Raw genomic sequence first — 26,262 nt, 5'->3', positions numbered from 1 at the left:
CCATACACGGTATTGCCACGACACTGAAGGCAGACACCTACGCTTTTCATCGAACACTGCGAATGCGACCACTGCTAAAGATCATGGGTGGCAACGAGCATGACTTTCTCTCCCACTTTACATGTACATCATCTTCGATTCGCACATATATAACGGCAATAACGGCATCAACGGGTTTAGGAGGGGTTGCATGAAGAACGGCAAGATATTTACAGGTCGAGGCATGTTGCAAATTCTTTTGGTCTTGCCGTTCGTTCCACTACATTCGAGAGGTGTTTGGACCACCTCAGGAGGTATGGAGAGAGGAGTGGCCGGTACTACAAACAAAAATCAGGGCGTTTACTTGTCTTTGACGACGAGCGGGAAATGAGAAAAAAGAACGTGGGGGGCTTATGGGGAAAGATGTCTCTCTGCGTCCTATCCTCTATGAACGGGGGGACTCTGGGATGCCCAAGTTATTTTTGTTACTCGATTTTGATTTTTCTGCTGCCTTTTTTACAAGATGATACCTACCTTTCTTTCCCCCGCCTAGTCAGTTTGCGAGGGATTGCAAGTTACCTTGAGATACAAAGTCAATAAATACCAACAAACAACGTGGCCTTTATGTGAAGATTGAAGCCTATAGTCATGGTGAATAAAATGGATTTCGTCTGCAATTGGGATTTCTAGCTGGCAGACTTCTGGCACAGTCAGTCGCTCGAAGCCATACTTGCCTAGCTACGTCACATAACGACTGGACGATTTCACAATGCCTTTCATGTTCACAATTGGGTACCAAGACTTGGCAGGAAAGGGATCCATTCTCCTATTCATTCGTGTATGTTCCTAGCTAGGTGAAAGTCCCTTGACCTTGGTCAAAAGTGAAAACTCCCCTGGTATTATCAAACCTGTTCCCCCGCTCTAAACAAAATGGTAAAAGACCAATCCGTCTAAAACCTATGCCTCGTTAAACGCCAAACGGAACACCCGAATGTGTCCGTTCCTTCCTATGCCGCTTATGCCAGCTGCACATCGTCGCACCCTGCCACGCCGGTACAGGTGCCTTTCTCGAGAAGCAATCGTGGCTTACTCACTTGGGGTATCAACTCAGTTTATGCGTCTTTCTGCGAACCAAGGAAAAATGTGGTGGTTGGTGGTGATACACGGACTAGCAGATCCATCGTGTCTGCTAGTTGTCATTACATCGTGAACGCTGCAGATAGCAGCTTGTTATTGTTTGTAGTTGCAGGATTTCTGCTTGGTTGGTTCGGTAATCTTCACTCTTGCTCGCTGGGGTCAACAGCCTCGAGCCAGACCCGAACAGCCTCTTTGAGAGTGCTTTCGCGGTCGCGGTCCACAGCGTGGACGGTAGCATCAGGCGTGTCGTGGTCTCGTTCCTCAATGACATCGCGAATAATCTCGTCGAGGGCGGACAAAACCACCGTCTTACATTGGTCTCGGGGCACTTCTTGAGAAGGGACTGGCATCCGGGTGGTGTGACGAGAATCCACAGAGACCGATGCTTCGCTATTGCTGCGATCTCGCCGCTTGCTCGTTGACCGAGACGAGTTTGATGAGCTCTGTTTGCTCACTTCGTTACTCTGCGCAATGACTCTCTCGACAGCGTCAATGAGCACCTCATCGAGGCTTGCAATCGGCTCTTCGATAAACTCGTCGTCCAGCTGCGTTTCGTAGGGGAGAATTGACGGCGTCATGGGAGCAGTGCCATAGGCGCTGGAACCTGCAGATCCGAGAGGTGCTGACCTGTCTGTGAATGGCTTCGGTCGAATGAGCCGGCGGTATCGAATTCGCTTGATCGTATGCGTCGTCGTATTTGCAATGAGAGCGCTGCTGACGTCAACCCATCGATCGGCAGGCTGCTCAGCAGAGTAGAAGGGCTGCGTGATGAACGGAGTCGGCTCGGCGCGCATAGACTTCTTGATGTCCTCCATAAGGGTGTCCTGGGGAGGGACCGCCTGGAGGATGAAATCCTGATGATACCGCTGGAGGAAGCCGGCGACGTTCATCGGCGAATCGCCGTCAATGGTAATGCGGGAAAACTGCTCAAAGCCTTCCAAACCATTGCCAATGCCCGGCGTAGATAGATAGCCACTACTCGACGGTGAACTGACCGCGGTCTCGAAAGACGTAATGTAGTCCGGGAAGGGAATGTCAACGTCGATTACCCCGTCCTCCGCATTGATTGATGTTTTAACTGGTGAACGGAAGTCACCACTGGGGTCAGGGACTCGCTCGGGAAAGGGAACCCTCTCAGGAGCATCTTCGACGGCCTGATCATCGAATCCACGCGGTTTTGTGGGCCCGTTGCCATTGCTCTCAGTCCTGTGAAAGCGATCGTCTGTTCGGCGGTATCCTTCAGGGCCGACTTCTCGAACCATTTCTGCCAACCTATCCCGACGTCCTCCCGGTCCTGATTTGGTGGGGGATGTAGGGTTGCTGCTGTAGGGCTGGCTAGGAGTGGTCAAACCTGTCGAATCTCTCCTCTTCCCATTCCACAGCGTGCTAATGACACTACCCCAACGCGAGCCCGACATGCGAGAGTCAGTACTCGCCGAGCTGACGTGTCCCGAGCTTTCACCTCGCTTCAATGTCCTTTTGAGGTCGTCCGCAGCAACACTGCCACTGCTGCCGGGTCTTAGGCTTCGTCGGGTCTCGAATCTTTGGGCGGTTGCAAAGTGTGGAATAGTGGTCTCTGGGGTGATAGTGGTCGTCGTGGCTGCACTACTTTTCCGACTGACCTGGTCGTTTCCAGGAATAGGCAAATTCGATCGGATCGAGGTAGCGTCCGAAACGCGCCTCTCATGATGGCTCTCCATACTCAAGTGCGCAAGCTGAGGTGGAACACCGGAGGCTCGTGTACTTTGGCTAACAGTACGGGAATGCGATACTCTCCTTGGCCCTGTTCGTCGGTTGATCTTGCGCCGCAATGATTCTTCACGGAGAATTGGGATAATGAGCGAAGGTGGCGATTGGGAGAAAGCTCCGAAAGAGGCCGAAGTACTCGGTCGGTGAGCTCTGGCTGAAGACAGGTGCTGGTGTGATGGCAAGAAGGCAGACAGAAGGAAGATGAGACGTCTTGCCATCATCTTGTCTGACGAAATGATAATGGTTCGCGCTGGGAGTGACAGATCATCCTCGCCTTTGGCCTTTTGTTGTTGATAGTGCTTTCGACGGTACCATGCCGGACTCATTGCGTTCAGCCAATCGGTGTGCGTGGCAAGAAAGCCAGTCAAAAGATTGAAGAAAAAGAAGCCATGTTCTTTCTCGCCAGCCTTTCTGGCCATCCACCTAGCTTCGTCCCGCCAGATACCCCATCTTCCCTGCGCTGTGATAACTCGTTGAGCGCTCAAACCGGTCACAACTCGAATCCTGGCAGCATCAGCCTCCTGCATAATCGTGTTGTCGTTTTGTAAGCAGTGGGGCTGTAGAGCTATGACTTTCGCATTAGTCTTGGGAGGCTTGACAAAGTGAGGCTCGTCATTTCTTCTTCCGCCCATGGATGGAGCTCTGCTGGCATATGAAGACACCGAAGGAGGATACGGGTCTGGAGATGATATGTCCGCCTGTTTTAGCAGCACACCAAGCGTGGTGGCTACTACCCCCTGGAGGTGTGTTAATGTTCGCATGATGATATCCCAGTGTTGAGTAACAGTGTCCATCCTATCGTCGACATCGGTTGAGCAACTAGAATCCATAGAGTCCATGGGGAAGTTGGATCCAGACATGGTCCAGGCTGAACGGCGGGCCGAGCTCATGGAAGATGGAAAAGAGTCTTGCTCTGTGTAGGAGCTGGCGCCACGATAAGTTGACCTGATGGTGGAGGGAGGTACCATCTGCGCAGAACTGGGTGGAAGCTGAACCACCAGCACAACTGCGTACATTGGAGTACGCTTTTGTTTGGGTTGCAACTTCTTCTTTTTGGGGGCGGCTGCGTCTTCAGCAGACTGCGGAAAGGGGAAGCCGGTGTTATGATCTGAGAAGCGACTCAGAGGCGTGTCGCTTTGCGCCTCATCATCGCTAGGGAGCAATACGGGGAACAATCGCGTAATGAGAATCTTCCTCCTCTCGGGAAGACCCCGTGTGTTCGGCGCAGACGACGTGAAGGATTGTTGCGGTTGCAGAGGCGAAACGTTGTCCGATGTATAAGACTGTGCCAGCCTGCTAGACCGCATGCTCGATCGACCTATAGAGCCGCGGCCGTCACCAAGATAGGAGCCGCCATATTCAGGGCGGTTTTCGGTAGGAACGATGTGGACCTTTGTTGAGGTACCCTTGTAGGCCATTAATTCCGAGTTTCCAAAAACAGAGCCTGCAAAGGCATGGATCTCATCGTTGTACTCTCTTCGTGCGCGCTGGAGGTCCGTCTCAGCTTGAGATTGAGTTCGGCCTTGCATCGAGGCCCTGCGATCGAACGCTCCTTGGCGGGGTTGGGGGCTGTCCGGCTGAATCACCAGAGGCCGCGATGACTGGTTCAGACTGCTCTTTCGCGGCGAAGTCGGGCCTCTGTATGAGTCCTGCACAGTCCCCATACCGGTTGGCGGGCGATCTCCTGCGGTCACGGCAGGCGGGTTTGGAGGAGCTGGATGGCTGTCGAAAAGCAGCTGTGCTGGGAAAGAGGCGACAGCGTCTTGCATGATGAGCATGCGAACATGGCGGGCGTCGAGATCGACGTCTCCGTCATAGTCAAAGGCGCCTGCGAGGGATGCCATAGGGAGGCCGGAGCCCATGGAAAAGAGTGCCTCGTTTGGATGCTGGTACAAGGCTTCCGTGTCGGGGTACAAGAGGTTCCGAGTATGTATATCCTCTTGCCTAGATTCGAGAGACATTGGAGCCTCATTGTGGGTGATGTTGTTGTATTGGTTATTTGATTGTGTTGAGGCAGAAGCACCTGGAGCACTCGGCGTGCCCAAGTTGAAGAGCTTCCCTAACATCGTGAGTGAGATGTCTGGGAAACTGTCTAAGGACGAGAGACTGATGGACTCTTGTCGATTAGAAATTGGGGGAGTGTGCCATTTTTTCAGCGGAGCACACGATTTTGATAGATCAGATGGAAAAGCATTGCTTCTGACAGGAATTCCATGTGATTGAGGGTGAGCAACGCGATGAACCGTGATGGTGGAGGGTGAGGCTCAATCGAAGGTCGGCATATGGTGGTTAGAGGCGGGCTGAGACCAACAGAGTTGAGGGGTGCACAAGAATTGGAGAGGCCTAGCCGGGGGCCGAAGTTTAATGACGATAAGTCGACTTCGTTCGTTCAAGGTTGAACAAATCGGAAGTGGCTCAAGTGTTGCGGTAGCGAGATACGATGCAGGCTCTCTGTGTCTATGAGACGCACGCACAGGAGCAGAATTGGAGTCTCTCTCTTTTTTTTCTTTTCCGTTTGGGTGGCTTCCGCTCAGATTTGGATTGCGGGGATGAGGGTTGTAAAAGGTCGCGAGAGGAACCCTACGTCGAAGTCGCGAGTGGGGGAGCGAGCGCGTTCGGGCGGGCGTTGATGGTTGTCGAGGAATGCTGGCGCGAAGGTGGGTAGTTGGCGGCGCAAAGACGCGATAGAAAGTCGGGATGTGATAAAAGTTGTGTCGAAGGCGGAAGGAGAGGAGTGTGTGAGGCAGTTGAATGTGACACAGTCAAAGAGAACCAGATAGTCGGGACAAAGGCGGCGACGATTGCAGTGGCGGATCAAGATAGGCCGGGGGGGTTGGTTTGAGAGTTTGGTATCTGGGGTGAGCAGTGCCGACTGCAGGTGGTCTCGTACTTTGGCGAAGAGCAACGAAGGCGACAGAAGGTATCTGTAATACTGGTTGTATGGACCTTGTATTTGTCGGACGCGGGGCAGTGAGAGTGTGTTGTGGCAACAGTTTGGACGTGCAATGCAGTTGAGTCCAGGACTAGTGGAAGCGTGAGAGCGAGGAGGGTGATGATATTTGGATTGGACGGAACAGTGTCGGGAATGTCGTGGACGTCGGAAAGTGGAAGAGGTCGGTATGAAGTAATGCGAAGGAAGGGTTGTGTAAGGTACTTGAGGTGTGTGTACTTGTGGTAATTAGCGTTGGAGGATTGGCAGTGTCGGAGGTGGGCGGAATGTCGATTTCAGTTGTATGGTGTCCGACGTCGTAAAGAGAGAGGGCGGGTTTAGCTCGGCGGGGATTAGTTGATGTGTCGAGGATGGGAAAACCTGGTCAACAGGCAGAAGAAACGAAGACAGGCCGCAAGCCGCAAGTGGAAGCGGTATGTCGCGAAAGACTCGAGAGAAACAGGGTGGAAAGGGGTAGGCCGAGGGGTGAAGTGCGAATTGCTCCGTTGTGCGTTGTGGTGGTGGTGTTGGTATTGGTTGTTGGTAGGTACTTGGATGGTGGTGGTGGACTGGCAGTGGTGGTGGTGAGGGCGGCGAGGATGAGGGTGCGGGAGAGGGTGGTAAGGTTTCCGGAATCTCAGCGTCGGTACCTCACGGCAGAGAGATTGACATGGACATGGACATGGTCCGGGAATTGGGGGTGTGTGGTCAGGTAAATGGTGCAACGTCCATGGTGTTTGCGCGGAGGAGGAACTCGAGCGTCGTCGATGGTGTTTTGGCAGACGGGAAGGAAGAAGAAGATGGATGCAGAAGCACAAGCACACCTAAGCAACAACCTGAAGAGAGAGAGGAGGAGGAGGAGGAGAGGCGGGCACATGGCACTGGGCAGAAAGGGACGGAAGTGCCGCAATCGTGGGTGGAGCGGGCAGCTGTGGGGTACGTACTCGTTGGAGTATGTATCTCTAAAGTGCAGGGTACCTTATGGAAGGCATTCGTCTTCTTGACTCTTCACGGTTCATCCCCGACTCCCGCTCCACGCCACGCTCACGACGCCCACAACGACGGCCCAACGACTGGGACCTTTTGATGTGGATTGTGGATTGTGGATTATCTTGGTCGGTGGAGCTGATATGGAGCACTGGATCGTGCTCTTCTCTTTTTTTCCCATCTGGAACCCTGCAACTGGTAGCTTTTGGATTACTACGCAGTGGCTAACCGTGCCTTATGTAAGTCAGGTAAGTGGAGGATACCTTGGGTCAAGTATCTATCAGACCAAGAATACGTCCTTCCGCCTCGTCGTCCTTTCCCTCACATTCTTTCCCTCCAGGCGTATCTCGTTCTTTTCGTCCTTACATTGACTCTACACGTCTGACTTCCTTCCTCCCCTCGCAGTTCTAATTGGGGAAACTTGGAAAGAGGCATGTAAGTAATGTGGCACGGCGGGTACGTACTAGCCTGCCCATCCCGAGAATACCTTTCCTTGCGGAGTACACTACTACGTAGGTAGATACCTACCATAGTACCTAGGTAATGGAGGTACCTGACCTTGCCCTTCTTGTGTACCTTAGCTCGAGGCACATTTCGAACGGCGAGATGATGGCATGTCTGACTTCCGACTCTGTCAGGCTTGGTCAGCGGCTATGGCAACGGCAACGGCAACGGCAACGGCAACGGCAGCGGCGGCGGCAGCCACATCATCTCATGTCTTCCCACCAACCTCATCTTGCAGCACTACCTAGGTAGTATACATGCCTGTAGTTGGAGGCCTTGAAGATCACTGTCTCTTTCCGCCTCCATCTCGCAGACTCGTAGTGTCTATTCCCGAGGGCTGATACGGGCAGCGGCAGCAAGGCATAGCAACACAACATGGGGGAAACTACTTTACCACCTTACCCAGTCGCCTAGTCTAAGATACATCGAGGTAGGGGGGCAAAAAGAGGATGCCCTGCCGCCTGCCGATGCTGTGTAATTGGGCTCTCGATGTATCTCCAAAAATGCGGTGAACAAAACAGCCCTTGCTCTGCCGTGCATCGACTGCATTAAACCCGCCTGCCCACCCACACTGCGTCCACTGCATCCAGTGCTATCTGAGGTACGTATCTTTTATATACCTAGGCCACTTACGCCTGCTGCCTCGTCCGCTACTGCATCTCTGCTCTAGCGCCGCGTCTACTTGACATCTCTCTGCCCCTCTAAAAATGGGTAGTATCTGGGCAAGGCAGTGGGCTTTGGAGGCGAATTAGAAGATCATGGTGCCCGCTGTTGAGAGTAAGGCAAGATTGGAACGGGCAGTTATCATGAACTATCAGTGTAGTGTGAGAATACAGAGCTCAGACTGAAAATAAAAACATTAAAGACAAAGGAAGGGAAATAGAAAAAGGAAAACGTGCAACAAGCCGGGGTAGACCCGGCAGAGGAATGGTTCCCTTAGGTAATGTCTTAATCAACTCAATCCAAATCGGCGAATCTCCAGTCTCCTGCAATTAATTCCCTAGACTCAATTTCTCAAAGGTAGAAGCTAGCTCGACCACTCTGGACAACAGCGGGGTAATTAGCCTCCATTTTGACACTCGCACCCCCATGTTCCCATGTTTTGTGACTCGAGGACCCTGAATTTGGGGCGAACTGGTGTCTCGTGATCTCTCTTCCCTCCTCTTCTCACCCATATCCTCTCTTATCACACTCATCCCTAGGATACCACAATACTTTCGCCATACCGATTCTAGGTATCCAAAACAACAACAGGCGGTGTCCATCACAACACACAAGTGGCAATATGCCTTATCCATGCTGCTACTCCATGTCTATTTGTCGTGTCAGTTACCATGGATTCAAGACACGGGTGATAGGTTATGTGCTGTCCCGCTCAGGTGGTAAATTGCATCGAGCATCCCGGGTCACGGGAGGTCTAAAAGCCCCAAACATCTTCAGCCGTGCCTGCCGTCATCCAATTCGCTGCCTTCTAATTCCGTCCCTAGGCGACCCCTTCCTTCCTTCCTTCCTTCCTTCCTTCCTTCCTCCGAGTTTCCATTGTTATCCGTGACTTCTTCTCTTGTCCTTCATGTAAGAATACGTATCACTGAATGCCTCCCGACTTTCTCCTTCTCTTGCGCACCAGTATTTTCCTCTCTGCCTCGTCAGCCCTGTCTGTTTTCATCGACTACCCCTTGCATGAATCCCACCTCGAGGTTTCACTCTCGCCAACAATTACCTTGCAACAAGAGCACCATTGGCGACACTGCTCCCCAAGACGACGACGACGACGACGACAACAACGACTGCTTACCGTAACTCCCCGGACCAGCATCGGCCTTCATCTGTCCCTAGCTCAAGGTAATCAGGTAAGGCCTCGACGATGGTGTCAATCAGGTTGGATCACGTTGGGCTATTTTCGCTTGTCACTCTCTTGCGCCCGTCGTTTTGCCCGTGCCTCTTCCCCTGGTCTTTTGAGGCCACCGAGGGAGGATTCATCATCTATTACCACTCCTCCGTACTCAGTCCAACCTCAAACATACGCAACCAAGTTCAGCTACACTCGGGCGCCGACAAGTCAACGAAATGGAAACTTTGCCATTGCTCGTCTCACAAACTCCGTACGACTGTAAGAGTTCATAGGAACAAGGGCATAGAGTCTTACCTGCAACCCCAGACCACTCTACAGTTCCATAGCAGCACTCGCTCGTCAGCATCTCGTTCTCGGAGCCGACCCCGACGGACCTCGTTGATCCTCCATCTCTGCGCTCACGCCTCCCTGGCAACGAGGCGTAAATCTTCTGCCTGCCTGTCACTTCCCCACCCACCTTGAATACTACGTAGTCAACAGCCAACGAGGCCTAGCATACCCCTGCGGAGTCGGTAGACATTCCCCAAATTACATCAGTCGCTGGCAAAGGGTCCTGTTACCGACTAATGACTGTTCGTCTTGTCCTTGTCTGCCCGCCACCGCCCCGTTCATCACTCGCTATTACTCCAGCTCAACAGTTGTCAACTTGTCATCTCTCACCCCGCCGTGGCCAGCCCCTCCAAGGTCACGAAAGCAACGCTCACGGGTCCGAACAAGCCCAGAAATGGAGGGGCACGAGGGGCAGCGATGCAAGTCAACGCCGACCATGTTGCTGTTCGACATAACTGCAGCGTGGAGCAGCACCGCAAGTGCCAGATAGAGGTGGAATCCCGTCGTGCTGGTTGAGAGTGGCTCGATCTGGAGCGGACGGCCGAGCATCTGGCGGATAAGAACCACTCGCCAGGTTACAATGACAGCGCACTGCGCGGCGGAGCTCCAGTCTCCAGACTCCAGTCACTCGGCGAGATTACAATCCTCGGTGAGAGACGGACACCTTGGAGTTCGAATCACCGGTCCAACACTCTCCAACAAGACTCCAGGATATGCCAAGGTATCGTCTCCAAAGGGCACGTACTTCTCTACGACAGGCATCATCTTCCGGCGTATCACTGCGACAAGCCATCAACACAGGGGCTGTCACTTGCACCGTCATCCCGACAAACTTACCACGTCTTTTCCCGGCCCCCGTTTGCCATATTGCCTCGGTCGCCCAACCATGCTCCGATCAAGCTTTCCCATGCTCGTTGTTGTCGACGGTTGAGGACCTCGGTGCGTCCAGCAGCGTAATTGCACGTCCCTTTCCGACACGCGACCGCTTCACCGACCTTCCCTCACTGCTACTCACAGACCACCGACCCAACGTTGCCCAAACTCAGCAGGGTATATGCCTTCTGTCCGGCTTCCGGAACCGGAACCTAGAATACCTGCCACTCACGGCCATCCCCGGGAACTTCTTTTGGTCAGTGCCGTGGCCAATGTGATCATTGTCGATCATATTCTCAAAGAGACCATCTACCACGGGAAAACGTTGTCTACGTCTTGAGTCACACACCAGGTGACACCAGAAAGCCCGCCCGGTACACGTATTGGTCTCGAGTAGCACTGCCACGGCGATGTGTCGGGACCCCTACGAATAGAGGCGCCGCCTCCCATGCGCCAGTGCCAAGTCGAAATGCAGCACAAGCTGCAGATGAGACACATACACGTAGGGCAACTGCAAGCTAACAGCTGCGTCTCCCACGGGAACTTGGCGTGGATGTCCTAGTCGCCATGTGTTCGCTTGAAATTTAACTGCCAGCAGTCTGTTGTTGAACAGCGTCATAACCACGGATCGCACTCTAGGTCGCACCGTCGTACACCTATTCTTGTTAGCCTCAAACCACACCTGCAACCGCGACGCGAGGCGCACATTGAACCGAGCTTCTCCCCTGCGACTTGATATGGAGTTATGGAATTGATTATGGACAAACGCACCGCCCCGCCGGGCAGCAGACATCCTCGCTAAATCCATCCATCTTGACACACATCGGCCCTTTCCACAGGTTCGTTGCTTGTGGTTCACTGGTTGCTCTTAGCCAAGCGAAACGGTTTATCTGCGCCAATCAAGGGCCCGCCGATCAGGTCACGGTGCTGGATACACCTTCCACGATAGGCATTCGATCATGAACCCCGGCGCGGTCCCGCGCGATGCTCCTGATCAACACCTTTGAGGAGGCACAAGTTATATATTCTCGACAGACAAGTCCTCTCAGGGCTGCCTATCCCAGGGGCCGCTTCAAAGTTCAGCCCAATTCCCAGGCTCCTGGAGTCCTGGGGCATTCGCTACCCAGCAAGTCGCAAACGTGCCGTCGCAAAAAGTGTCCCAACGCACGGGACACCGGGGGTCGTATGTGGTCTTCCGTCGCCGGCCGGTTTGTCCTTGCAAGACGCTCATTAGCAGAGCAAGCCTCACCTTGGATTCTCGACTAGGTCATGCTATGGTCCCGCTGCCTTGGTTGCTTCCTCTCATCTCCCGGACAAGCCGCAAATGTCAACGGGATCCGGAAGCATCCACGCGGCGAAGCGGGCGTTCTCGCGCAAAGTCTAGCTGCAACCTGCCTCACCGATATCCAACACCAAGGCCGTGAAGCTACACCACAAACTTTCATGATCAATAAGGCCGCAGCATGATCTCATTTTCCAACATCCTAGGGAATAAGCTATCAGTTATTGGCCACCCAAGCCCGGCAAAGTGGCAGCGGTGTGGCCAATGTCGGGGTAAAGGGAAACCCCTATCGGTCGGTCCATTCACCATCCTAATTCTCAGACATGGCCATGCGACTGAGCACGCCCGGCGGAACGGTTCCCCGTATTCACCATCCCAGTGACATCAGCCGTGAAATGATCTTCCCCCGTTCGGGTTTTTGTCGATATGTCCGTTGCTGTCGTCGGCCCTATTTCACCGAGGTCAGCCGTTCCTCTAGACTTGTCGTAACTCGCAACTCGCAACTTATCCAGAGAAGCCGGTGAATTTACTCGAAACCCCGCAGATTGGAACAGAATGTGGGTTGTACCTAATTGCGGTGTACCTGTGGATTATCGCAGAGTGTTTGCCACACCTACCAGCAAGATCCGACCATCGTCCCGTGTCTCAACGCTTAATGGTTTGTCCCTGATAATTCCGATGGTTTCTCTAACCTTGCCGATTTGGAGACCGACGTTCAACTCCCACCATCCTTCCTGCTTACCCATATTATTGACCGGCTCATTTGTCCTGTCCGTCCAGTCCGCGGGCCGGGCCAGCCCGGCTTACACACGGCGGTGATGGCGACGATCTTTCTCAAAGTGGCATGTCGGTTACATGTCTAGCGATGTCAGCAGTCATGGATCATAGTAGCGTTCCCGACGGTTATGACAAGTTACAACGGCTTTTGGACCTAATGTCTCTCGCGCTCACGCAAGTATGAAGCGCGACCGTGATCGGGACGAATGCAACTAATAGTCAACGTCTGCATGCCGAGGACTAGCGCTGCCGAACGGCTGATGGGCCACTCATGCTGTTGCCTTCTGTCGCACTCTCGGTTCCTTTGGTGTTACCAGAGGAAACAGATCGATCGATTAATATTTTACTCATAGTAGTCGGAAGATACAAATCAGATGTCAGCATCGGATTGTCCCGTTGCAGTACGCGGCCCGGGGTGCGGGGCCATAGCTCGAAGCCGATGTGAGGGTACGGAACACACCGTTACCTACCTTGGCTGACAGCCTATGATCTTGGTTCCTAATCACTTGCACAGCCCACGGCAACCGAGGACACCTCGAAGACACCTCGGATCCTTGGGATCGCTGTCCCAAGGAACCATTGCCGCTAAGGCGATCTCGGTTGCATTTCAGCAGTTTGGAAAATCCCAAATCTTCTGCAACGTTTCCCTTCTCTCGAGTCTGGATCATGGATGGATGCATGGCATCCCACTTTTTGGCAGATTTATTGGTTCCTCCCCCACGCCATTTCGGGGGCGTCCGAGGGGCGGGTTTCCCGTCCCCCGCAGAGGAGACCAGGCTTGCCGCTTACCACGGTATCGGGACGGCGATATCAAATAAATCTCCATACGGGAGAGGGAACGATAGCGCTAGCGATGAGGCGATAGCGATGCGGAATGGCGATGACCAATGTGTTTTCAGTGCGGTTGTTTATCGAGGTTAACCGTCCCCACGCCGCCCTAGGTGAGATGCTGTGTGTGGTGGGTGGCGTGGTTTAGATGGTGTGTAGATGATTTTTCCTTCCTTTTCAGCTCAGCTTGGTGTATTTTGAAACTTTGATAAGATACTCTCTATGGGATCACGGAAGTTGGATGGGCTGTCTTTCTGCGGTCGTAGATTCAGGGGAGCTGAGTGATGCACTTCCGCTCACAGACGTAGCTTTTCTCCCTGTGCCGTTTGCTATTGCTGCCCTGCTCTTACAAGTCTCCGTCTTCCATGTCTTGTGACTCCTCCCCTGCTCCCCAGGCAATTACCAATCATTCGGTGAGAAAGTATGTTGATGATGCTTATCCATGTTCTTTTTGCTCTGAGTGACTGGATGACGAGCGAGTCGGACGGATCATTCTAGCCCCCCCCCCTTGCGAGGCAAAGAGACGGCACGGAGGACGATGTGACCTGCCCCAAGGGACGTAGTCGTATCGATTCTTCAGCAGTGAGATGGATTGGATTGATTTGATTTGGGGCAAGGTCCATGTAAGGCTGTGCCAAGCCTTTGGAGATGGAATATGAGGCGGCAAGGACTCTTTTATCTCACATCATCTTTGAGTTTTGGGTATTCTGATATGACGATGACATTTCTACTTTTCCGTCGTATATCGGAGGGAGGTAAGGTTGTACGCAGTCAGGCAGCAGTCTTACTTCTAGAGGCGCGTGTATTGGTTCCTAGTCTACAATCCCGTGGATATGAGAGGATTGGCTGAGGCGCTCCGACAAGCCTTGCAAGCTTTGTGCGAGTTCGCGGCGAGAGGAATTTCCAACCAGTGGGTAAGAGAACTTGTATAAAATGATATGGTTGATGGAGGTACAATGTTTTCATTGGTGATTGTAGAATTTCGGCCGACGGGAAACCTCAGGAGAGGATAGATGACTGCTGAACACTTCAGCTCACCCCCCACCAATGGCTCAAACACTATTTCTCTGTCCGTAGAAAGCTACATGTACCGTTATATTCATATCCGAGCATGCGTGTCAAGCAACTTTTAGTCCTTCCTGAACCTCTTGATGCGGCCGTTGCTGTGTAGTGGTAGGTTGCAGCGCGACGGAGCGAATGCCGTATTGTTGTAACCTCGCGACGATAGCGTCGGCTGTAGACGCGAAGTTCCCGATACTGTCTTCCGTGATGGTTATGTGTGCAGTCGCGAGAGTTGTTGTCTGGTCTAGTTGCCATACAAGCAGGTCTGTCACCTCTTGGACGCCAGGGACCTAGAATCCAACTCCATCAGCTTTCAATATCATCCCCTGCTTCCACATTCACTGTGAGGTACGGTGAAGGTACACAATGATATAAGAGTTTGTCTTGCTTACCTTTAGCATCTCCCCCTGAACAAATTCAACATCAACGCCCGCGGGCGCGCTCTCCATCAAGACCATCCCTGCGCGCCGGCAGAGAGGCCAGGCGGAGAGCATGATTGCCAGGGCGATGAAGACGCCGACGCCTGGGTCGGCGTAGAAGCGGGCGTTGGAAGGGGATTTCCAGATGATGAGGGCGGCGATGATGACGGAGAGGTTGTTTAGGGCATCTGTTAGGACGTGGAGGAGGGCGCCTAGCATGTTGAGGTCGCGGGGGTGCTTGGCGGATGGTATAGATGGCTTGGATCCTGGGTTTGATGATGTGTTTGGATTGGATGGAGGCGGTGGTGATTGTGAGGGAGGTTCTCTGGATTCTTCGTCGGGGTGTCTTTCTTGGACATGTTCATGGTGGTGAGTTTCTGTGTTCTTGGGGTTAGATTCGTTGGACATGAGTTGACTGGAGGTCTTGCTCACCGTGGAGGAAACTTAGGACCATGACGTTGAGCGCGAGGCCGATGCAGCCCATGATTAGAACCAACACTGGATCTTCAACAGCTAAGGCAAGTTTGAGTACACCGGCGCAAACTCAGTCCAAGAACGACCAGTAGGGAGGGAGCTCACGCGGAAGCTGTGTGAATCTCTCAATGGCTTGAAGGAGGATGCTGACGCCCAATGCGAGTAGGAATACGCCGTTGAAGAAGGCTCCTAGGATTTGGGCACGTTTCCAGCCAAAGGTGAGGGATTTGGGTGGAGGGGATATCCTCTCTGAGACCTTTGCGGCATGTGAGTCTTCAGTATATGTTGTGGGTTTAAACAGGGAGGACTTACAATCACTGCTATCAAGGCAACCGCGAACCCTATTAGGTCGTTCATCTAAATCTCTTGTTAGATGCACTGCCTTCATATATGGGCACAGAAGGGGGTTGGTTATAACTGCCTTACATAGTGAAAGGCATCTGCTATGAGAGCAAGGGACTTTGTGCGGTATCCGACGACCAGCTCTGCGATGAAGAAGCCGCCGGATATTGCGATTGTGGCAACCAGACGCTGCTTTTTGTCGATCTTGAACCGAGACATATCGTCGGGTATTGAGCGTCAACCGGAGGTACCGTAAAATATTATGATCCCTCAGCGCTCTGGTCTTTATGAGAAACGCCGTGAACGAGGACAGCGACGAGAGTATGTCCACGGACTTTTGTCACAATATCAACGGAAGAGGGCCATGTTTCACGGGCGTACAACTTGTGGGAAACGACGGATAAGAGTCTCGTACAGCCGGATCATGTTCCCGATCTTTGTCAAGACTCGGGGCACACAGACTTGAGACAGAAGTGTCCGTCCCGGGCCGGGTTGGCACATACACATGGGAGCAAAGGAAGCACGGAAGTTGTTTCTGTCCTGTAAACAGAGTTTGGGGCTGATGACTCGTAGGTTCTGGGCATTACGCAGCTCGCTCACTCAACCTAGAACTATGGCACAGGCTCACATATGTTTCTTCTTTCGAACAGTGGTCAACAGAGACTGAGAATTTGTTGTCGCTTGAATGGTATTGGTTCGGGTAACTGCGTCATTGTGTGTGGCATGTCTACTTGGCGGGGGTGGCAGGGTGTGTTTGTTACACTTCAGTTGAAGGTGTCACGAGTTGGTTGAGACTTGTTCATAGTGCACGGACTTCATTGGACATCTGGACGGTGTCGAGTTGACGTGGCTGGTTGCCTTGGTACAAGAGCTTGTGGTGGTGAACCGAATCGAAGTTCCCATTGTCAAAAGTTGCGAAGGAACGAGGCCACAGAAATCAGAGTTGTGAGCCTATACCTACTTGTTACGAAGCAATTCCTCGTTCTTTTGACTTATACAAGTCAACTTTTGAGTCTCTAGTAAGAGTTGACAGAGAAATTGACCACTGTTACAAAAGAGAGAATCAGAGGCAACAAGTTGGTTCGAGGTGGAAACGAGCTCCCCATCAAAAGGAATGTGTTTTGCTGTGCGACTAACACGATGACAGGTCCCGGGTCTCACATTGGATGCGCCGAAATGAGACCAGGCGAGACCCTGGGAGATGCGAACGTCTAAGCCAGAAAGGCAGGCGGTGTGGCTTAGTGAGAGCTCGGCGCCACAATTCTGCCGTCGCGACGGAGCTGCACCTTGTGACGATGCCACTACGGACTGCCAAGGAGCTTCAACCACAGCCGATTGAAGCCATCCGCAAGGTTCACAATCCCATAGCCACCGAAGCATACACCAAGATTCGGTAGAATTGAACGACAGCAACGAAATGCTACTGCGGAACCTCCATACAGGCCCCCGTTGACGAGCCCCTCCCTCGTGGCGCAACAAGCAGCCCTCCTCCCCCACTAACACCATCACCACCACGACGCTCTCTACCCACGATGCCTCGCAATGCCGGCGCGGTACCGTCCCTGCGCAAGGGGCCCAACTGGTCCTCTCACTTACGTCAGTTCAGCCGAAGCAGCCTCGAACCGCCCTCCGCGACATCGTCTGTCGACTCGCCCCGATCCCCCGATACCGTCTCCAGTGCCTCGACCATCCGCGGCGACAACTCGTCCAGCTCCGTGAAGCAGCGCCGTCTCGAGCGGAGGTGCACCGTTGGCGTCAACGAGGGATACTCGCGCGACGAGGTGCTCCTGAGCCCGGAGGTGATCAAGGGCGATGTCAGACCCGGGAGCCTCGTGGCCATCACTGTGATCAAGACCGAGGGCGATAAGACTGCGACAAAGGACCATGCGACGACGCGAGGCGGGAATGCTGCGAATAACACTGGCGCGGGAGCGGGGCAGGGCGATGCGGCGCCTGAAGGGGCGACGCTGGGGAAAAAATACTTTTGCGTCGCAAAGGAGATGTCCAAGGAGCTCAAGAGCCGACTGCCCAACGTCGACATATATGTCGTCAAGCATATCGCAGACGCCTTTGGCATGAAGAAGGGCACGCAGGTGCTCTTGACACCGGTGGATGCCGATAATCCTGCGACGGCCGCCTCGCACGTAGAGCTCTCGTTCAAAGACCAGTACCTCTCGCGATCCGATATGTGGCGGCTGGCTATTGGCGAACTCACAGAAAGGACGGTCTACAAGGGCCAGTCGATATTGTTCATGGGCACGATAAAAGCGCAGGTCACGGCGGTATTCGTGGACGGGCGAAAGACACACTCGGCCTTCTTCACGAGGAATACGAGGCCCATCTTCCGGAGCGAGTCGGCGAGATACGTGCTGTTCATACAGATGGCGCGGGAGATGTGGGATTTCGACTCGGAGGGATCCGGCGAGATCCTTTTCAACAAGGTTGTCAACGGCTTCCTGCCGGCGCTGTTCAAGAAATGGGCCAAGCTCAAGGCCAAGCACCTTGTGAGCATCGTGCTCTTTGCGAGGGTGGAATACGACACGGGCCTGACGACGGAGCTGGCGAGTAGCACGCTGCATGGGGACTATTACACTGGCGTGCAAATATCAGGCGATCGCAGGCCCTACAAAGACTTTTACCGTGTCGTCGTCAGCGAGATGGCGAGCGGGGAGTGGACCACGATCCTTAATCAGCTGAAGCGGGAGTTCAACTTCTTCCGGCGGGACATTAGCCTACATCACCAAAAGGCCAACAGCGCATTTGTGCCGCTGGCCGAGGAGAATGGCGGTAAGGGCATCGCGTCAAACCGTGTCAAGGCCGAGTCTTCGCTGGCCATGTATGGTAACTTCCTCGAGGCCATCAACCTCGCCTCATCCCAGTTCGCGCATGACTACGTTGATCGCGACCTCATGCGGACGGGTATCTCCATCGTCGTCATCAGCCCCGGTCCCGGCGTCTTCGAGGTCGAATACGAGTCTTTGCGCCGGACCACCGAGGCCCTCGTCGGAAACGGCATCGGCATCGACCTCATCTGCGTGCCAAAGATGCCGCTCCACTCCGTCCCCCTATTTCGCTACCGCAACCCGCAGACCTCGGAGGGGTCTCACGGCCTATCGAGATCGAGGTCCGTACGCAGCCGTGAGAGCACGCCGAAGCAGCAGGCCACGCCCATTATCGGCAGCTACCAGTCGCTGTCCGAGTCGCTGTCACCGACAAAGGGCCTGGAGCTCGCCCACCGCATCGACAAGCTCGCGAACCCGCAAGATGAATGGTCTTACGCGGTGCCCCAATGGCTACACGTCTCCTACTGGACCGGGACATCCGAAGAGGCGCTGTCGTATCAAGGCATCGCGCTCTCGGTGTCCGAGGACAAGGAGGGTCAGGAGAGCGAGGACTTTGCGATCCGCGCAAGGATGTACGACCTGCAGATGCGCAGCGTCTTAGAGACGAACGAGATCGAGACGACACCGCTGCAGGCCGATCCGCTGTTCCCCGTGACGACAACTGAGTCTAAGAGCTCGCTGCGATCGCGGCTCAGCGGCACGGACGAGATCGCCATGATACCCCTGAAGCGCCACCAGGACACGCTCGTGGACCACGTCTACGGGTTCCAAAAGTTCATGCCTGACAGGCTCGTAAAGCCGGGCGAGAAATCGCTGTGGAAGCAGCTGCAGGAGTACGACGAGACGAGGGCGAGGTTGCCGAGATCGCGGCGCCCGGCGCAGGCAAGAGCGTCACGAGACCTAGAGGAGACGACTAGGCGGCAGCTGATGGAGGACGCGGGGCTCTTCGGGACGTCGTTGCCCGAGAAGAGGATTGTGCCGAACCAAAGCCTCGCGGCGGTCACGGCGGGGCGCAAGTTGTCGGTCAACATTGTCGATAGCGAAAAGGCGGAGATTGTGGCCGCTGCGAGGAAGGCTGCGAATCACCCCCCGGCGGCACCATCAGCGGGAGCGGCGGGGATGTCGTCTAATCAGACGTCATCTTCTACTTCTTCATCGACGACCCCTGATTCTCACAGCGTGGTGGGTAAGATGTCTGTGGCATCGCCGTCCAAGCCTCCCAGGTTTATGCGGCAGATCAGCCTCGGCCTGCGGGGCTTCGGCATCGCGGCGCCCAAGGTGGTAGCAGCGGAGGCGAGCTTCGAGACGGTCAAGGCATCGACGGAACAGAGCGTGACGAGCCCTACGATGCCGCTGGTCATGTCGACGATGCCGCGCCCGTCGTCGCCGCAGGTCATCAAGCCGACGACGTCAATGTCCTCGTTCTCGCCGCAGCTCTTCCGGTCGGATTCGCGGGATACCCTCAAAGATCTGGGCTCGACGCCCAGTATACCCATCAACATGAAGTCCTCCTCACGCAGGGGCGAGAGCTCGATCGGCCAGCAGCATAGGTACGGGACCGTCCTGCCGTCGTCGCTGGCGCGCAAGGACCATTTCCGTGAAGACCCCGACCAGAGGAACTCTCACGTGTTCAGGGCAGAGGAGGACAACCAGAAAATGTTCAATAGTAAGCTGCGCGCTGGTGCTATGCCCGAGCTGCCGTCTACGTTGTCGCCTACCACGGCCATCTCGCCTTGGCTCACGGTGCTGAACCCGTCGAACCCGGACAGGAACAAGGTGGATGACACGGTGCTCTACAGCCGGTGGCAGCATGTGTTCCCCCGGACTTCGGAAATGAAGGTTATGAAGTGGAAGGCCCTGTGCTGTCCGGCCGCCGTGCCGCTCACGACCGAGTACTTTCCCTCAAAATCACAGTTCGACACGGAGTATCAGAGACAGCCGTATGTCATTGCGCAGAACGCCGACGACGAGCTTACGGAAGAGCCGAAATCAAGAGAGGAGTTCTTACGTGAACTAATCAGCCTCCGTTTCTCACAAGGGTTCCAAGTGGTTATTGGTCCATCTGTCGCCAAGGCGTTTGGGCAGAAGATGCTGCGGATCGCCGACATCTTCTCCCGCGACCAGGCGATGGAGGACGGCACGAGCATCTTCTTGTCGGTGGGCAACACGATACACCAACTTTCGTGTGTTAATGGCACGGAAGTGGAGGTGAATATCTACATACGCAAACCGGCGGAGCTGACGGTTGGGAACTCCAACTCCGGCCCGCTGTATAGGCCAGCGATTCGCACGTTGATGGAAAGCGGGTATCGGACGCAGGAGGTTGACATCTCTACGCCGAAACCCGAGAGGAACTGGAACTACATTGACTCGTATCTCGCGGGCCACCATGACGAGATGACGGAAAATCTGCGGTTCTGGAGGACGCGATTCGTGCTCATCCCGATGGTGTCGCGGTCGTCGGCAGTGCCTAGGAATCAAGCCGGCGACAACGCCGAGGAGGTGCGGTTAGAAGGTATCAGACGACTGTCGCTGTCGTGGCAAAAGTACCGGTACATCCCACCATTTGAGAGGAGATACCAGACGGCAAAGTCGAAGCGCGATCCCAACCCCCTGGACATTGTGTACAAGACGGAAGACCCATCCGTCGTCATCGCGGCCGAGCTTGACAACTTACCACTGGTAGAGGGCCTGGGCGAGAACCGCAAGGGACAGCTCATCACGAGCCGGGAACACTTTCGCAAATCCAACCTCAACCTCTCGGCGCTGGCCGAGGCGATCCAGCAGCCCGTCGAGAACGGCGGCGTCAAGCTGCAGAATCGAAGGTGGCATCTGCGGCTGCACTACAACTGCTTCATCGGCTCCGACATGACGACATGGCTCATGGATAACTTTGAGGACCTGGACAGCCGCGAGGAGGCGGAGCAGCTGGGCAACATGCTCATGGTCAAGACGTACGACCGGCCGTCGGACGACAAGAAGGACCGCGGCGGGTTGTTTGAGCACGTCGAGCGCCGGCACGTGTTTAGGGATGGTCAGTACTTTTACACCGTTGCTACCGAGTACGCGAAGCCACACCCGCCGGGCTGGTTCAACTCGCGCCGGGGTCGCGACGTCTCCGTGCCCTCGACGCCCATGTCGGAGAACGTACCACGCGACTCGCCGCGGCCGGGTATGATTTCCAGGCCGACGTCGATTAACGAGGAGAACTCGCCCATCTCGGGCGCCACCACGCCGACGGCGTACTCCGTCATGTTCAACAACAAGAAGGTACCCAAGGTCTGCCTCAGTAAAGTCATAAAGTACGACGTGGACCACCGCAAGCGATCATACCGGCCCGAGCGTGTTGACCTACACTACGACCGACTCCATAACCCAGACAACTGCTACCACATCCGCATCGACTGGATGAACGTCACAGCAAAACTCATCGAGGACGTAGTCGAAGGCTGGGCGCGCGAAGCAGCGACGTACGGCCTGCGACTCGTCGAGGTACCCATCAAAGAAGCCTGCTCCATCACGGAAGTCAACCCCTTCCGGCGGCCCTACCTCATCAAGCTGTCCGTGCCGCCGCCGAGCCAGCAGCCGGTGACGTACTACGAGCCCAACTCGTTCTCGCCGCAGACGGCACCCGGGAAACACTTTTACCAAAAGGTGCTGATGCGGAAATTTGATTTTGTGCTCGACATGGAGGCCGCATCGAATTTCCCGCGCGATGTGGAGGTGAGTTACTCGTGGGGAAGGCCGGATTTCAAGTATTCGCAGTATATCCACCGGTCCGGGGTGTTGTTGGCGGAGATCACGGACGAGGGGCATTTCTTGGTGCTGGCGAATAGGCTTTTTAGTAATCGGGCCTGGGCGGCGCGGGATAAGGAACTCAAAGATATGAGGGAGGCGAATAGTGCCGGTGGAGGTGCCAACAATGTTGTCGAGCGCGGGGGCAGGATTATACCGGTGGGCTCGTACACGCCCTTTGGGATCCCGGAGCCGACGCCGATGAGCAGTCCGATGGTGAAGCCCGTTTTCTATGCGGGTGGCGGTGGGTCACCTGCGGTGAGGGCTTCGGATATGAGAGCGAGTTCCAGCGCGTCTGGGGGACCTTTTAGTTCTACGACGGCCAACACGACGGCCGCGGTGGATCCGATCCCGATCCTCACGGAGCTCGAGGCCTTTTGCAACGACGGCGCCGGGTTGGAGGCTTTCTACAGGGAGACGTTGGAGCGCGGACCGCCGCAGGCTATGACTACGCCGGGGGCGATGAGACCTACTGTTGTTGGGCTTGAGGCTGTGCCGGAGGCGAGTATTCCGATGTTGGGGCTGCCTGCTGGTGTTCTTGGGGATTTGCATTCCGGGGGAGGTGGTGGGATGATGGGTGGTGTTTATGGTGGGAGTGGAGGTGGAGGACCGGAAGGGCTTCGGGGGTTGCATATTGGTGGTGGGAGCCCGAGTCCCGGGCCGAGGAGCTTGATGAGTAGTCCGGCGGCGGGGATGCAATTTTTGAGGAGGGCGAGTGTGCAGGATGGGCTTGGGTTGGGGGGTGGGGGCCCTAGGAGGGAGGTTAGGGAGAGGGAGAGGGAGTGATGATGGAGGATGGTGGTGAGGGTGAGGGTGAGGGTGTGTTTGTGTGGATAGTGTACGTTGGGCGTTTTTCTGTGTAGATGATCATGAGGCTTATGAGCATAGTAATAGCATTGATGCTGTGATTAGTCGTGTTACCTATTTCCTTCTACTTGATCTAGGGGTTCTGAGCATTCTATTGAACAGGCATTCGGTACTCTCAATGGGTCTATTATGCTCTCGTCCCACTTTCAGAGTCGACTGCGATGTACTCACTTTGCCACAGGAATGGTCACCATGTAAGTCATGGGTTGTAGCTGGGCAAAGCGGCCACTTTCGGATTCTTGATCTCACTTGATAGCTTCTACGTTGATCCTCTCCTCCTTGCTTCGTCTCTGCATTTTTGTCTCTTATGATATGATGAGCAGCATAGGTACCAGATGAGGTGAGAATTGGTGTGGCGGTGGATAGATGCTAGCACGACTGGTTTACGCTGGTGATGTGTGGCTCAGCCAATGCAAGCCAGAAACCTGGGATATGGAATTTGCAGTCGGGCTGCAGGTGATGCTGCGCCACATTGAGGCGTCGATTTCGGAGATTTAGTCTCCGGCTGGGAGGCGTACATCAAGCGTCATGTGACGTTCGGGAAGCGGGAGGTGGCTTGTCACTCATCCGGCAACGCGAATTGACTTTGTGCCCCCAGCCACAACCACTTCCCGTGCAGGTTCCGCGTACCGAGGTGTGGCTTTCCGGGGCTGTGGCAAAGTCTAATTCCAATGCCGGGGCATTTTCCTTTGTGGGCGCGCGACAATTCAAATCGCGAATCGGTCAAGGTTACGGATACAGATGCAGGAGTCAAAGATGCCGCAGGAGGGCGCGTGGGCGCATAGTAAGCACATACTGTTCGCAAGCCCCAAAGACTCGGATAGGTTTGGGATGAGGAGGGATGGGATCTACCTTGGTCTGGAACCCGTCATTCTTTGTGTGTGTGTGTGTGTGTGTGTGTGTGCGACGTGCCTGAATGAGGCAAAAGGTTAAGTGGCAGTTGGTGGTCCAGCTGTCTACTGTCTGTTCCACCCCTTGTCACGGATGGGGTATGGGAAAGTGTGAGGTGGGATTAACCTGATTCGAAGCGGTTTTGCGGTCTGAAATGTCTGACAGAGGTAGAAAGAAAGGTGTGGCTGACCGCTTGCTGACACCGGGGGATTCGAGTTGGTGTCGAGTCGAGAACTTCGGTGCAGGTGGCTGATGTCATTGTGCAGCCCCACCTACCTACCACACTTGACTCTGAATCGATTTGACCTGACGATGATGCGTCTCGGCGAGCGATTATGTTGTATGCATGTGCAACGCGGTTGTCTGAACCCCCCATCTATTTCAATTCGAGGAATGCGCTAGAGTTGTACGAAAGACAAGAATCTCAGACTGCGTTAATATGAAGAAGCAATAGCCAAGACGATGCGATCGACTGGTGACCGCCTTGGCAAGTCTTGGAGTGCTGATGCTTGGCAAAAGCTGGGGCTTGGCAGAAGCTTGTTTTGGGTGCGTTTTTGGTGTTGTCGTGTCTTGTTCTGCTGTGCAGGGTGGGATTGGAGGATTTGGGAAGTTGTGGCGTCGGCTTGGCACGTCACCAGGTTTGTGACGACATCAACGACGTCCCCAAGATGTTTGAATGTTCTTTGGATGGTTGTTCGCAATACCTTCAATTGGACGGATTTCACCCGCAGGGACTTTATTCGATGAATGTAAACAGTGCTGTGTACCTAAACGCTGATGGTAAATGGGAAGGAAAGTGGGAGAAGGCATGGAGGAAAGAGGGGCCGTAATTGGCAGGGACGGGGTCCGTTGCCCCGCTTTACAGACATGAAAGGGACGGGAACTTGGGAAGTCGCGGACGGGGACTCAGAGGGCAGTTGCACTTGCCAGTCTGGAGGTTGATATTGGTGATTGGTGGCTTCCATCGGGAAGGAGTGGGAAACAGAGGGAAGCTGCCATTCGCATCAATCCCTAGGCGCCCGCTCTACTGCTTGCTCACTGCTCACTTCCTTTGTAACGTGGACGTTTTCTGTGGCATCGGGCAGGGACGATGAGGGAGAAACGCAAATGGGAAGGTTGTCGATTCAGGGAAATTAGCGTCTGCACATCGGTGGATGGCTGCAATCTACGGCGCTTCTGTGCCATTGCTGTGGTGCATGTACAATTACATTGCCCGGGCCAAAATAAGGTAAGTTAAGGTAGGACGCAGCTGGATCTGACGTAGGGCCTGCCCACTGTGAAACGCCCCCAGTCCAGCGAACGCCATCTTCTCATCTCCCGTCTCTCACTCGTCTCTGCCGCCTCTCATTCAGTCTGTTGTGGTCGCCATGGGACCGTGACGATTTCCATCTTAGTGCCATCCAGGGGCCAAGAACTAGCTAAAGCTCCCTCACTCCCCTTTCCTCTCTTCCAAATCATCTCCCATTCCTCTCTCCCATCTTCTTTCTTCACCCTTCACCCTCGAGTCTCACCCTCGACCATCAAACATAAACTCTGAGAGCTCAGCCATCAACCATCCCATCTTGAGCTGACTAAGGTCGACTCATCCGACAAGTAAAGGGACCTGGGACTTTACGGATATTCGTACACGACTCGCACTCGTACCCTCTGCTTCCCACTTTTCCGAGAGAAAAAGCACTTGCACTGCCTCACCTAGTTGCATATACGCTACTCCCCTCGACACACCCGCCGTTGCGAAAGGCCCAAACCAGACAGCTCGCGGCCACTTGTTCACCCAACTCTTCGCCGCCGTCACACACTGCACACCGCCGACCGACAGCTCACAGCTCTCACAGCCCCGGCCGAGCCCAGTCGTTGTCGTCAGTCAGGCTCTCTCTCTCTGCACCGTTATTCCTCCATAGCGGCGGCAACCGGTCTTGGCTTGCGCGTCTTCTTCCGCGGTTACAAGTGATTGGCTTGGCAGATTTTGCACTCCCTATTGCAGCTTCCACCGTCAATCGGACTGGATCCATCTCATCTCCGGCACCCCGGCTCCCAACGCGGAAGCATTGCCAAGGAGGCCTCACCTCCGCGCCACAACCATTGGACCTCAATTCCAAAGCTCAAAGCTCTCATCTGGTGCCATAAGAGACAACAACCACTGGACATCACTGTCGATATCTCTTGACACACTACCACTACTCAAGACAACACCTACTACCACCACTGTTCCCCATCCAACTAAGAACCCCGGAACAAGGAAACGACAAGAACCCCGACTCACAGCTCGGTTCGCGTTTCGTCTCAACATCTGGGCGCTGATCTGAAGCGATCCGATCTTTGCCACAAAAGCACAAGCCCAA

General features: G+C 54.5%; 6 protein-coding genes across 6 annotated transcripts; 4 read left to right on the top strand and 2 right to left on the bottom strand.

Moving 5' to 3' along the window:
• Positions 1-1,256: 1,256 nt before the first annotated feature.
• BDP55DRAFT_555057 (folliculin-interacting protein N-terminus-domain-containing protein) lies at positions 1,257-4,931 on the bottom strand (the record flags this gene model as incomplete). The annotated part of the gene is made up of 1 exon (XM_060569449.1): positions 1,257-4,931. The coding sequence occupies one exon, from the start codon at positions 4,929-4,931 to the stop codon at positions 1,257-1,259; it is 3,675 nt and encodes a 1,224-aa protein (XP_060428203.1).
• A 1,911-nt stretch (positions 4,932-6,842) lies between these two features.
• BDP55DRAFT_668105 (uncharacterized protein) lies at positions 6,843-7,178 on the top strand. Its single transcript, XM_060575213.1, has one exon. It carries the CDS (start codon positions 6,925-6,927, stop codon positions 7,150-7,152), a length of 228 nt encoding a protein of 75 aa, XP_060428202.1. The 5' UTR covers positions 6,843-6,924; the 3' UTR covers positions 7,153-7,178.
• Positions 7,179-8,716: 1,538 nt separating this feature from the next.
• BDP55DRAFT_189654 (uncharacterized protein) lies at positions 8,717-9,603 on the top strand. The gene has a single exon (XM_060565869.1). The coding sequence runs from the start codon at positions 8,878-8,880 to the stop codon at positions 9,397-9,399; it is 522 nt and encodes a 173-aa protein (XP_060428201.1). The 5' UTR covers positions 8,717-8,877; the 3' UTR covers positions 9,400-9,603.
• A 444-nt stretch (positions 9,604-10,047) lies between these two features.
• Positions 10,048-10,680, top strand: BDP55DRAFT_633396 (uncharacterized protein; the record flags this gene model as incomplete). The annotated part of the gene is made up of 3 exons (XM_060572546.1): positions 10,048-10,188; positions 10,226-10,406; positions 10,517-10,680. 3 exons carry the CDS (start codon positions 10,048-10,050, stop codon positions 10,678-10,680), a joined length of 486 nt encoding a protein of 161 aa, XP_060428200.1.
• Positions 10,681-14,345: 3,665 nt separating this feature from the next.
• BDP55DRAFT_555154 (cation efflux protein) lies at positions 14,346-15,743 on the bottom strand (the record flags this gene model as incomplete). Its single annotated transcript, XM_060569458.1, has 6 exons — positions 14,346-14,579; positions 14,682-15,058; positions 15,141-15,221; positions 15,288-15,438; positions 15,501-15,539; positions 15,609-15,743. 6 exons carry the CDS (start codon positions 15,741-15,743, stop codon positions 14,346-14,348), a joined length of 1,017 nt encoding a protein of 338 aa, XP_060428199.1.
• Positions 15,744-17,056: 1,313 nt separating this feature from the next.
• BDP55DRAFT_612916 (uncharacterized protein) lies at positions 17,057-22,948 on the top strand (the record flags this gene model as incomplete). Its single annotated transcript, XM_060571215.1, has 2 exons — positions 17,057-19,423; positions 19,502-22,948. 2 exons carry the CDS (start codon positions 17,057-17,059, stop codon positions 22,946-22,948), a joined length of 5,814 nt encoding a protein of 1,937 aa, XP_060428198.1.
• Between the last annotated feature and the right edge of the window lie 3,314 nt (positions 22,949-26,262).

Source organism: Colletotrichum godetiae (genome assembly GCF_030913485.1).
Source record: "Colletotrichum godetiae strain CBS 193.32 chromosome Unknown BDP55scaffold_27, whole genome shotgun sequence".
NCBI lineage: Eukaryota > Fungi > Ascomycota > Sordariomycetes > Glomerellales > Glomerellaceae > Colletotrichum > Colletotrichum godetiae.
This window is presented reverse-complemented; position numbering and strand designations above follow the sequence as displayed.

What these genes read in the sequence shown, in the direction of transcription:
- BDP55DRAFT_668105 (XM_060575213.1), top strand. Translation starts at nt 6,925, where the DNA reads ATGGAGCACTGGATCGTGCTCTTCTCTTTTTTTCCCATCTGGAACCCT.
- BDP55DRAFT_189654 (XM_060565869.1), top strand. Translation starts at nt 8,878, where the DNA reads ATGCCTCCCGACTTTCTCCTTCTCTTGCGCACCAGTATTTTCCTCTCT.